Below are 12,591 nucleotides of genomic sequence, written 5' to 3'. Positions count from 1 at the left end.
TTGGACAGTAACATTGTCATTGCAAGCATGGTAGCATGCGGATGTTAGCAGTTAGCTCAAACAACCACTGTGTACAGCCTCATAAAACAGTTTAGGTATTGCCTTTTTTGGCCCTGTTTTGGACCACAACCTCAACGTCCCCAAATCAATCTTCCTTTTAACTTCCTGTATGGACTGTCAGCCGAACACCATATTTGAATCTATACGCACTTCCCCCCAGAGTCATCCCATTTTTCATGTGACAATGGCTTGAATTCTGATTCATTGCCAGGATGGAGAGGAATGTTGACTGCCTCCATCTGCCCATCCTCAACTCACAGATGGAGAAGATTCTCAGCTGAGCATACCAACGCATGGTCTCTGGCTTTCCATCCTCAACATTTTGTGGAGAAGTCACAACATTGAAGGATAAACTGTGTTGATTGAGCATGAGTACGACTAGTGATGGATTTCTGTGCCTGCTTGTTTTGAATGGATTTAAATGGGAGAGGTCTGTGTATGATTATAGAACTTGGCCTTTTCATATCCCCTCTGCAGTAAGCTAAGAGTAATGTTTTGCTCGTTTTATTGACTTGGTATTGAAGGTTGACGTGTGAAACATAAATTCACTTTGGCGCTGCAACACAAAGGAGCAACTATACAAAACAACGCAAGGCTTGGTCAAAAAGTCAGGGCTAGGAGTGTGGGAAGGGGGTTCAATGACATGACGGCTTCCAGTCTAAACATGACTTGGAGCAGGGGCGTCCTCAGTTTGCCAAGTCTATAGAAACAGTGAGGCTTTAAAACTCAGGTCCTATGAGTCAGCCAAAAGCCCTCGACTCAGAAAACCTATTCCAGTCCCTGTGTTTCCATGGCAATGGGAACAGATTCGAACCACATCTGGTAGCCATTTCAGTCCCTGCAAGGAGAGGAAGAAAGAAATTTATGAGTCAGGGGGAAAAAGACAAATATTTTCTGCAATGCAAAGCAGAAAGAAAGTGTAGTCGAGTTACACTTGAAAGGGGTTGAAAATATTAATTCTAACGTGGATTCAGTCAAGCTCAGTTTTTCAGTGCCCATGTAAATTCAAGATAATGGATTACGTTTTTCTCCATTTCAGTTGAAATCTTGTAAGAGGCATTCAATGAAAGAAACTTCTATTAGCATGCATGGATAGACAGGCTAAAGAAACACAGGCAAGATGTCATGTGGTCATAGAAAGCCATTTTACTGTTCCGATCCCCTTATTTGCTTTGAAAACCTATTGCTGAAATGATTGCATTATTAATGAACTTTCAGGTTATTTTTTGAAAAACTTCAATGTAACAGAGAGTCTGAGGTTTTGGAATTTATTAAAAAGTAGCTTTTTGTTCTAGTGTTCAAACCACCACTGTCTGACATAGATGTGTGGCTGTTGAAGCAGATTTCCTAAAATGCAGTCATATCCCTGGCTGATTCATTGCATCAGACTCGGCCAGAGGAGATTTGAAAAAGCTGTTTTTGTCTCTTATCCCTGTCGACACGCCGTCTGCGAGAAACACTGTCTAATTGCAGTCCTCCTCACACGTTAAATGTTGTTTCTCAGCCCTGTGGAAATGCAGTAACTATGAATCGACATTTACTGGAAACGGAGCTGGTGCTTTTCTTAAGCCAAAACCACTGAGAACTGAGGTCAGCGCACAACCAGCATGGGGAGGAAACAGCACCAGCATCAAATGTGTGTTTATAGATTTCCAGTGACATCTAATCACTCTGCGATTTAAGACCGTCATTATAATAGACCCAAAACTCCCCTTGCAGTGCCACTGAATAAAAAAAGGCAGCTCTTAATGCACAAATTAAGAACAACCGCATAACAAGCGGACCTCCCAAATAGATGATCAGACAAGCTGGTGAAGTTCTGAAACTAGGTCAGAAAAGCTGAAGTGAGAGAACTTAGTCTCAGTTAGGAATGGATGAACTTGTCGGTGTTGTGCTTTAACAATGTATGACACTAAAAAATGCTTTTTACTTTAGTAAAACCCAAATGTCATCATCTGTGACACTTCAGACTACTTTGAGCTGGACCCATTCATAATTATTCTAGCAGTGTTAGTGCTTCTGGAACAGTTTTTATCTTAACAAGTTCTATAAATGTGGAAATACAAATGAAGATGAATAGCCAGACATTTTATAAAGCCATATTTATCTTTTTCTTTATTCTCCCTTTTCTTGCACATGGAGGAGTGTGCAAAACGTTGTCCGGGCCTTCAAATTGCCCTGGATTTTTCCCCCTTTGTCAGCATAATTCTATGGAATGAGTGTATTAGTGGAGAAGATTTGGATGGCTAATAGAAAGCAGATCAGTCAGATGCTCTTTCTTTCTTTACCCTTCTTTCTCTTTTTTCTTTCTTTCCTTTAAACCCCCTCTCTTTCTCTCATTTTTTCCTCTGTAGCCCATTTTCCTTCTCCCTCATTCACTCCCCTCCCCCTCCCCCGTCCTTTATTCCCTCACACACCCATCCATCCGCTATCTGTGCAGTAAAGTGGGACTTCAGACTTCATAATGTTGCTTGAAGTTTCAGTTTTCACATAATTCCATGGACTGATCCAAAGTTTTTTTTCCCCCCTCTCTGCTTCTCACTCACTCCAACCTGGAACAACAGAGGGAGAGAGAGAGAGAAAGCTGCTGCCTTATTCCAGATATTGGGATGGAAAATGATCACAAGACCAAATGTGTCTGCCCAAACTGAAGGAAAATAAGCAGATGGCTTATGTTTTTATGCACTGAACCCCAACTGTCCCGAAAATCGGTCCTGTCTACGACCGACGAACTGCAGCTTACAACAGCTTTGTTGTTTGAGACACAAACTTTCACTCCCATTTTTTTGCCAAAACCAGTCACAGAAACACATGTCAATGCAGAGTTACTCGCCTTTGGCTGCAGGAACATTTTCCCGTTTTTTAGACAGCATCAGATTTGCTTTATCACGTCTGTGTGACTCAGAGGCCAGAGCAGGTCAGGATTATTCACAATCTTCTTATCCACAGCCTATTTGGTTACACTTCGATAAGCCAAAAAAAGGCAGAGCAGTTGCCTGTACTTGTATAAGGATGTCTGGATATTTTTGCTGTATGTGGTTGCAGTGCACTAGCATGTGACTGGAAGTCTTAGCTGTATATTTACCGACACCGTGGCTGTGGGCTGGTGTGTACCTGACCCTTACAGCCCTGTTCTACTTCACAGGACAACACTGGAGCCATTATGGGGAGCCATGTGTTTCTGATTAGCCAGACACAGATTAGAGGGAGGGGAGCAGCGGTTGCTGTCTGCTTGCCCCCCGGCTCCTCTGATGTGGCCAGCAACTGGACATCCATCAGTGCAAATCACACGCGGCCCTCACCCCTCGCCCCTTTCCCACCTCTACGCCAGACCTTCACATCCGCCATGATGTCATTATCAGGCTAACTATTGCCTATTGCGATTCATACCTGACCTACATATTGTGCCAAAAGCACCAAGCTGTCACTGCTGTATTCTTGTATGTATTCGTTGCTAAATTGTAAACACTGTTATGGCTCTGGCATGTGACCACAGAAGACGTATACTACAAGAAGGATTGTGTTTGTTGTTGCTTCGTCAATGTGATATTTATTTGACCTTCACCAGGAAAATACTCTTGATTTGCCCCCCTGTATGGGGGTCAGGGTTAGCTAACAGCATCACGGGTAGTGTGATGATTCAATGATGGGCAGGACATTTCAGCAGGGTGACTACATGTTAGCAAAGAGCCTGAAGCCAGAGTGTTAGATTTAAGGGAGTCAACAGGCTACCTAAGACAGCACAAGCAATTTCTTCACATTTTTCAGCGAAAATCGAAATCTTCCTAATCCTTACCTGAAAATATACTTCTTTGAACATCACATGCCGAACATCAGAAGAGTTTATACATGGAATCCTTAATTTGACAGATTATTTGTCAATCAGACACTGTGTACTAGTAATTTGAGGTCTGTCAATAAAGTTTGACCTCTGAAGAGATTTTTTTCAGAAGTAGTCATTATCCTTGTCAATGCAGCCAGTTCTTCATTAACCTTTTAACAAGCAAGATGGTGTTTAAAACAACAATTTAAAAGCTTTGCTTCTAAATCACCATGGATTCCAATTGCTCAAAATAATATCATCATTAAAAGTATCCTGAAAGTTTATCACAATCATCTTTTTTTTAGGTATGATTATTGGGATACTGAATTGGTGCCAACTGGTGGACAGGGGTTTGAAATCCATTACGGAGTACAACAAGTATTCAGTTTATTCTTCCGTTTAAAAATGGGAATAGTTCAACATTTTGGGAAATATGCTTATTAGCTTTCTTGCTGATGGTTAGATAAGCAGACTGATTCCACACTCATAACTGTTAGGTATTGCGCTGGAGCTAGCAACCAGTTAGCTTAGCATACATAAATCTTCTCATCTAACCGTGGGCCAGAAAGCTAATAGTGTATTTTTCAAAATGTAATATCACAGTGTAAAGATTTCTACTTTAGAAGTTAATTATTATGGGCACATATATATTGAAAGTATCTTACGTAAGTATTCAATATTGTTGTAGCTGCTGAGGTGGAGCTAATGCTAACTATAATCTAGTTATAAGCCATTATCCCAATAAAAAAAAAAAAACATCACCCTTTTCACCTTCACCATCAGCCTCAACAAAATAAAGACCCTGCAAAGAAGGTCACTGGCAGCAAACTATCCTTGTCATCTGTGCAGATCTTCTGCCAAGGCCAGCAGCGTCTTGCAGCCTTCTGTGGCCTCCCTGTGTGGGGAAAATTGGAGCCACTTATTTTAGGTCGTAGGTTCAAGCCAACCGCAAGCTAAATCAAACTCAATGACGTTCTCGTTTACTCCATGAGCTGTTAATTTGCTCACAGTTAGTGTCATGCATAGACATTTCACTCTATTGTCCGTTTTTTTTTATTGCTAAGTGATTCATTTAAATTTATTGTATAACTTATCACAGTCACAGCCAAGAAAGCATCATCAAGACAGATGCTGCAGATTTACAATTTATTTAATGAAGAAAGTGAATATTGCCATGTTTTTGCTCTCCATAAGAGAAAAGTGCAAATAATACACAGGAGCTTTTTAGTTTTCTTAACCAGATGCAATGTTATTTTATGTATTGTGAAGTTTCCTAGTAGAGGAAATAATGTTTTGTGCTGTAATCTTGAACGTCCACGGGGTTATGTCCAGTGCATTGTATTGTTATTGAATGAAGCCCTCCACACGGCCCTCACTTCTCTCAACACTGCCTCTCTTCTTTATAAGCAGACTGGAGTGCAGCAGCAGAGTTAATACCCCCCCCTCGAGTTGCCCTAAGGCTTCAGACAGATAAGCACACACAGATAACTGTTTATGCTCAAAGTTAGATTTGTATTCATCTCCCTTGGTCATCCTTAAAAATATACATGAATGTTTCCACAAAGCACAAAGAAATAGACACCAGAGCAAAATATGTCTCACAAATGACCGTGCACATCATAAGAGAGCAGACTACTATCCCGCTGGCTGGTAGGCAGCATCCGGTGCTTTGGTGAAACAGGAAGTGTGTGTGTCTTTATAACAGGCTCTCCGAGGGAGGCAGGATTACGGTTAGGTGTTTTAGCGTTTGATCTTTTACCAGCTGCAAGTGTTGCAATTTGCAAAATTCCTACTGGAAGAAGTTGCTCAGTACAGATTTTGCAAATGTCTTCATCGTCTACTTCTCCGTTCCGTAACTAGTCATAAAGGACTGAGTTTTCCCCTCTGTCAGCAAATTAATAATAACAACATTCCCCTTTTTCGCATGCACCACATGATGTAAGCTGAAACATGCTGAATGTGATCACATATGGTATGCATCCACACATATAGACTGAGGAGTCAGCCACAGCGAGATCACCCCACCCCCACTGCTCATTGCATTTTCGACCCTCTCTCATCAACTCTCTTTTTCTCTAAATCCACTATATGCGTTCTTTCATACTGAACATGTACATATATTGAGAAACAAGTGAAACTTCAAAACACTAAGATGCAAATGTAAAACTACAGCAAGAGAAGGGTACCGGCCTGTGGATTTATGATGGCTGCCAAGGGGAGGAAACCCTGTTAAAAGAAAAAAAAAAGTTTTACTGCCATTTGACACATAATCTCAAACAGTACATTCAGAACGCAGGACCCTGAGCTGCAGTGCTGTGTGTCTGGAAAAGACACAGACAAGAGAAATGGTTTTGTTTCAGCATTCCAGGCAGGAATGGTTTGTTTTTTGTTGGAAACATAATTGTCTGTGGCTAGGATTTGGAAGTACATTTTACCCGCCAAACTGCCATAAAATGTTCATGTGGGGGTTGCCGCCCTCCTGTGGTGACCTGATGTCTTTTTCACAACACAGATGAATTGAGTAAACTTGGAGGGGAGAGATGTTTTCCTCTACCAGGGTGTTAACACAGTGCAAATGTGCTGTGCTGTCATGAGGTCTGATTTCATACACAAGTACACAATGGAATCAAACATGACTTCTCATGCAACTGCACAGTGAGAAAGAACAATGGATGTTTGCCATGTTGTTTGATTTGGATCTGTTTCTGATGTTAAAAACCTAAAAAATGTGTCTTAAGATAAACTTTTTGGACAAAAACTTAAACAATGCAGAACAGCAGGAAGTCATTAAATTAAGTTCTGCATATAATTTAGAGTAAAGGGTAAGGAGTTTGATATTCTGAGAATTTTATTTGCTTTCCTGCGGCATTTCTGTGCAGCATCTCAGTCACTGTGCCTGGCTGTATGGAAAGAAATAGTTACAACATATTAAAAAAAATGTTGTTTTTTTTCATTGCTGTCTGTGTATGAATTTGAAACAAACAAGATAGCACATGTTAATTTGTGAGTGTTGGTCAGCATATTTTTGAAATGTAATGCAGTCAAGAATATATATTTTATATAGAGTAGCATTGATCTTCTTAACAAATTGGTGTTTTTTCAACATATTAAAATATATTTAAATGTGGTAGGTTTTGGTACTTTGCTACTTTTTAGAGAACGTTTTGTTTACAGTATATACCCCCTCACGGTCCCCTCGCTGTCCATTCTCTGTTTGCGCTTTAAAATGCAGCCCTGGCTCGATAAATGGGAAACAAACAAACTCTATTCCATTTGTGTTTGTTTTTAGGACATGGGATAGGCTAAGGGTGTATAAAGATATAGGCAGTGGAAGCAAGAGGGACCATAAACCCTAACATCTGAGAAGGAGCACTGATGGCAGGGGTGCATTTGTTTAAATGTTGAGTTCATACATCAACAATCTTTCTCCAGGATCGCAGACTCCACCTTTAGAGACACCTGCCAGTGAAGCTCAAATTAGTTATGAAAGTGTGGCTGGCTCTTAGTGGCTGGCTCTTAACCACCTGCAAGTTAACTGTATGGGAAAAGGTGATAAGAGTGCAGATGTTCTGTGGTTTCTGTGGACCCCCAATGACATCTGATTTGGAAGAAACTACAATCTATAAAAAAGACAGGGGCCTCTGAATGGCCTTTGACGAATCCAAAACAGCATAAAAACCAAGACTACGGCAAAATAACAACATAGCTAACTACTGACCTACTTCTCAGATTATAAATAATTTGCTATAGAAAAACAACAAGAAACAGTAAGAAATATCTAACACAGGAGGGCACTGCTCCCCCACAGGAATGTGTCATGGTCTTGTCCATCCTGAGAAACTGGCCAAGTGGATTTAAAGGGTTAGATATTGTTGGTAATAATTTAGGCAAAAGCACTCAAGGGGACTCATTTCTCATAAAAATGTGGGCCTTCTTGGTGCTCACTCTTGCCCTTGTTGTTAGGGCATCAGACACTGAAAACGACACAGCAGTTGAAGAAAAGCTTGATATAGCCAGAGGTAAACTGCTGGTGAGTACATATAAAAATCCTTTATGCACATTATCTTTCATTTGAATATCTTGTCATGTCTTTAAAATGTTAAGGAATGTGTGACGTCAGTGCAGAGACAAGAAGACAAGACATTAAATATACACATAGCAAGACGACAGGGAACACAGAAAATGAGCTAATTAGAACATGGGTAAGATAAGGCATAAGCCATGTGCAGCCATGTCAGTATGCTGAGATATGAAAACCTGTTTGTGGCATGTTAGATCACAAATAACAACTTTTAACAGCAGTCTGTTTTCATCCTCAGGCTCCCAGCGTTGTCGGATGAGGCATAAAGAAAATGCCAGAGCTCCATCATTTTCTTCTGGAGCGCTGGGCTTTATAGTATCCTTGTTTTCTTCTGGCTGGTTTATTAAGAACTGACCTATCCAAACAAACACCACAGGTTTTCTCATGACCTCTTTCAAGAACAAAATAATGTTTCTAGCAAGTTGCCAGGTCCAGTGCCAGCTCTGTGAGCTTTCCAAAACTCCGCTCTTCCAAGTTGAAATCATATTGACTGAGCCTAAAAATAGAAAAAACAATTGGATAAGCTTTCTTCATCACAACACTGCCTACCTGTTGTTTCCCTTGATCCGTTCTTTCCTGTGCAGCCACAACTTGGAGTACGATTCGTCGGAGGAAAAGAATCCCCGTCTGATATTCTATAATAAAAAGGATGAGGTTGTACAGGTGAGATGTTAGTTTGGGGATCTTTTACACATCCGCCTTGTGATGGAGCTTATCTAGTGAGCTCCAGGAAGTCAAGACAAATTCATGTAGGGAAATTTAAAGACAGATGCATCTGATATCAGATCCTCTGTCAGATATCAAGTCACATAGACTGAGTGTGTTTGAAAGCGCGAGACAGAGTTACAAAAAAACAGATGGCAAGAAAGAGGGAGAGTAAGAAACTATATAAATTAGAGTTCCTGACAGCTGAGCAATATATTTTTGGACTGAAACAGAATAGTTGGCATGAATGCTAATATCAATTTGCCCTGAAATTACTTTTCCTCAGTGTGAAAAAAAAGAACATTAATCTGCATTTTGGCAAGCATGACACAATAAAACTCTCCACTAAAACCAAATTTTGAATGAATTTGTTTAGTGTTAGCCTCTTCTACATGCACATAGGGTCACAGCTTTGATTTAAAAGTAAACTTTTCACATGCTTTACTACTTTCCCAGACTGTTCCCGTGAAAAAAATGAAGGCAGACGAGATCGGCAGCCTGTTGGACTCACTAGGTTTCTATAAGAGGTCCGAGAAAGGGGAAGAGGTGCCAGAGGAGTTCCAGCATTTCCCCCTGCGCACCCCAAGGGACGAGCTGTGACGACACCTCGTGGCCGAACTCTGCTGCTGCACCCTGGTCACATTAATGATGAGTGGGGCCCCAAGGCCAAAACGATAAGCCAGGCACCATTCTGAGGACTCGCTGGCCGGGTGCAGAGTGCAGAATGTTAGTCATTGCTGTGTCACTCTGTTTATGTGCTTCAAATAAAATAGGCTGTAAAACACCACAGTAAATGGGTCGATTTATTTAATGTGTCTGCATGTCTCTATTTAATGTACTAGTCACCTAATATATATTTAAACACAGCACACAGAATGTGCACACACTGAAAACTGAGATTTGCATGACTTTTATCTGCATGGGAGAAATATTCTTTTTCTGTGTAAAATTAGGAAAGGGTTCCATATAATGAACAAGCATTGTTCTGGTTCCTATTGTGATTCTGTTAAGCTTAAATAACTGTTAAATTCTCTAATTAGATAAACAAATTTACTAGGCATCATAAATGGCCACTTACTTAACAAACTGCCATGCTGCTGTCTCAGACTAATCCTCAGCCCGCCTCTCTCGCTATAATCTGATTAGCAGTGGAGTCTGCCAACACGCGTCCGTGTGTCCATTTGCATCCGTGGCTTCATGCATTTGTGTACTTGTGTGACTTAAGACAACAGGAACTGGCAGCTGAGACTGGGACACAGAACAGTTTTGGAACGTTACGCGCGTCCTTAGCTCGGTCATGGTCACCAGCTTTACCCACAATGCCTGTGTTTTACTCACCTGTTCCCGAGAACCTGCAGATGGGTCTGACCTACATGGGAGGCTCTGTGTTCACCAACAACAGGACAGCAGACAGCGATTTCACCAGGGAGCAGGAGGATGCGTCTGGTTGGTTAACAACTATAGTGTAGTAAAGTTGAATTGTATACTGATAATATACATGAAAAATATGCAAGTATGTGTAACGGAAACACATTCAGATATCATATAACTAACTGTGAGAGGTAGAGCATTTTATGTGAACACACTAACTCTGAAAAAGATCACTATTGTAAACAGTTGGTATTCCTAGTAGGCTAATGTTAATCTCTATAAACAGATTCTCTTTAAGGAGTGTACAATCTGAAGGCAACGTGACAGAAGCGGTCTGGTTTCTGTTTGTAGTCTGAGTTGTATTTACCAAGCATGTTTGAGCATGCTTTGGCTGCATGCAGGAAAACAGTCCTGGCCTGGATATCCACTGGCTACATCGGAAAGCCTGAAATATTAGCCGTTGCCCCCCAGAGGCTTAATTGCCATTGGACAGGTAGCCAATTCCCTTGTCTACCCGGTAACCTGAGATCTATGAAAAGTCGCAAAAACTCTTCCGAGACTTGCTACCTGACCACTTACAGTATACTATCCTAAATTAACCGTTTGATTTCAATTCCTAACCCTACCCATCTAATCTTAACCATTCAAGGCCAATGCCGAACCCTACATGTAACCATCTAACCCTAATCATTTAAGGTTAATGCCTAACCATAACCTTGCAAGACTTATGCCACTTTAAAAAGTCACATGACAAAGTTCAGATTTCCTGACCTCATCTAGATCTGCAATACCCCTGAAATCTAAATTGTTGAACATTGTATTCCATGGAACTGTCTGCTATGATGATTATTGTGAAAAAGAAAAAAAAACATTTCGAATGAGAGTGTGCTCATTATAGCCAATTGCGGATGTAATGAATAAGAGTGTTTATTTCCTGTTGTTATTGTCTTGCAGTGGTCAACGAGCTGGTTTCTCACCTTCCTCTGCAGATGCTGCTGTACTTCAACATGTTTTATTTTCCCTGTTGGTGGTTTTCTGCTGTTTTGATGTTGGAAGTAAAGGTTAGTTGGGTGGTAGGGAACCGTGCATAAGACAAACCTTACACAAATAAATGGAGAGCCATTCAATCAGCTCACTGGCAAAATGCATACATTTTCACAGATTATCATGTTTTTAGTTGTTCTTAATTTGGCTGTCTTGGTCCACAGCATGGTTATCATGTTTCCTTTTAGTTCTTGTTGCAACAATTGATTGATAGATCGTTCATTTTACAATTTTGATGACCTGTCATGTTGCAGCATTAGAGTCGTTGCTGTGTTAAATATAATCAATGAATTAAATCCACTTTGGCACGGTCCAGTCGTAGCAGCAAAAAAGACTCTCAGATCAAACAGGAGAATGAAGTGTTGTATGTCTAAATGCACAGTTTGACGTCCCGTGAACTGCAAGTAAAAAGGATGTTTTCATACCTTTCTGACATTCCAACTCTGCTTTATTTCCAGTTTTATTATCTGCCCGGGTACTACCAGGCTCTGCTCATAACCGGGATGATCCTCCTCACAGTCATCGAAGCGGTCCGACTTTATCTGGGCTACATTGGCAACCTTAAAGAAAAGGTAATTCAAACCGACATCCTGTTGGAACAACAAAGAAGAGCTCTTTTATGGACTCGTCTCCTGAATAACACAGTGGAGGAAGTGGCTACTTAAGTATTCTACCTGTGTGTGTAAACAATCAGTTCCCTACTACAGCTGTCCATCGAGTTTGTGTGTGTGTGTGTGTGTGCGTGTGCGTGTGCGTGTGCGTGTGCGTGTGCGTGTGCATGTGTTTGTGTGTGTGTGTGTGTGTTGTCATGTGGATACAAAGCACTTGATGCCTGACTGCTCTATCTTTTTATCGCCTCCATCCACAAACCCCAAATATCTCCCTCCCTCTCTCCATCTCTGTCATCAGGTGCCAGAGCTGGCAGCCTTCTGGCTCCTGTCTTTCATGTTCCAGCTGCCAGTCCTGCTGTTCTTCCTGACCGATGAAGGAATTATCATCTTGCCCCTAGAGAGAGCCGTCCACTCCCTCTACCTCCTCTTCCTGCTCACCCAGATCCTGGCCGCCTTCCTTGCGCTCCGGACCATGACTCGAAAGCTCACCCTGCTCTTCCATCTTCGCCAGTTTGGCAAGGTGGAGAGCTTCCACCACGCAGGGATGAGCCCTGTCCACGGGCTGACCTACCACCGCAGTGTGCTGCCCATGTCACCCACCAATTTTATGTACAATTAAAGTAAAAATTGATTTTCAATCAACCGTACACTTATATATATTTACGTTTTGGGATGTCTAAAGCTTTCTAACTTAAGTTACAGTATTGTTTGTTTTCTTACTGTTCCTAAAACTGATTTATGTACTTTTTTGTTTCCCAGAATGCCTCTGCAACTGCCGGAGAATGAATGTGTTTGTTACTTTGTATTTTGAGCTTCAAAATGCAGTTATTTTGTAAAAACTGGGTTGTGTCAATCTTGACTGCAATACATTCTGGTCTTTTGAGGACACTGTTAGT

The 12,591-nt window shown here is 41.1% G+C and overlaps 2 protein-coding genes across 2 annotated transcripts; both read left to right on the top strand.

Annotated features, from left to right (window-relative positions):
* Positions 1-7,805: 7,805 nt before the first annotated feature.
* On the top strand, positions 7,806-9,269 carry selenoe (selenoprotein e; the record flags this gene model as incomplete). Its single annotated transcript, XM_083912724.1, has 4 exons — positions 7,806-7,913; positions 8,203-8,279; positions 8,549-8,627; positions 9,126-9,269. The coding sequence occupies 4 exons, from the start codon at positions 7,806-7,808 to the stop codon at positions 9,267-9,269; spliced, it is 408 nt and encodes a 135-aa protein (XP_083768850.1).
* A 719-nt stretch (positions 9,270-9,988) lies between these two features.
* Positions 9,989-12,314, top strand: LOC310945912 (transmembrane protein 17A; the record flags this gene model as incomplete). Its single annotated transcript, XM_083912173.1, has 4 exons — positions 9,989-10,115; positions 10,995-11,101; positions 11,543-11,656; positions 11,994-12,314. 4 exons carry the CDS (start codon positions 9,989-9,991, stop codon positions 12,312-12,314), a joined length of 669 nt encoding a protein of 222 aa, XP_083768299.1.
* Positions 12,315-12,591: the final 277 nt, after the last annotated feature.

This window comes from Echiichthys vipera (genome assembly GCF_963691815.1).
Source record: "Echiichthys vipera genome assembly, chromosome: 4".
Lineage (NCBI taxonomy): Eukaryota > Metazoa > Chordata > Actinopteri > Perciformes > Trachinidae > Echiichthys > Echiichthys vipera.
The sequence above is the reverse complement of the archived record's forward strand: the minus strand, read 5'-3'. Positions and strand labels throughout refer to the sequence as shown.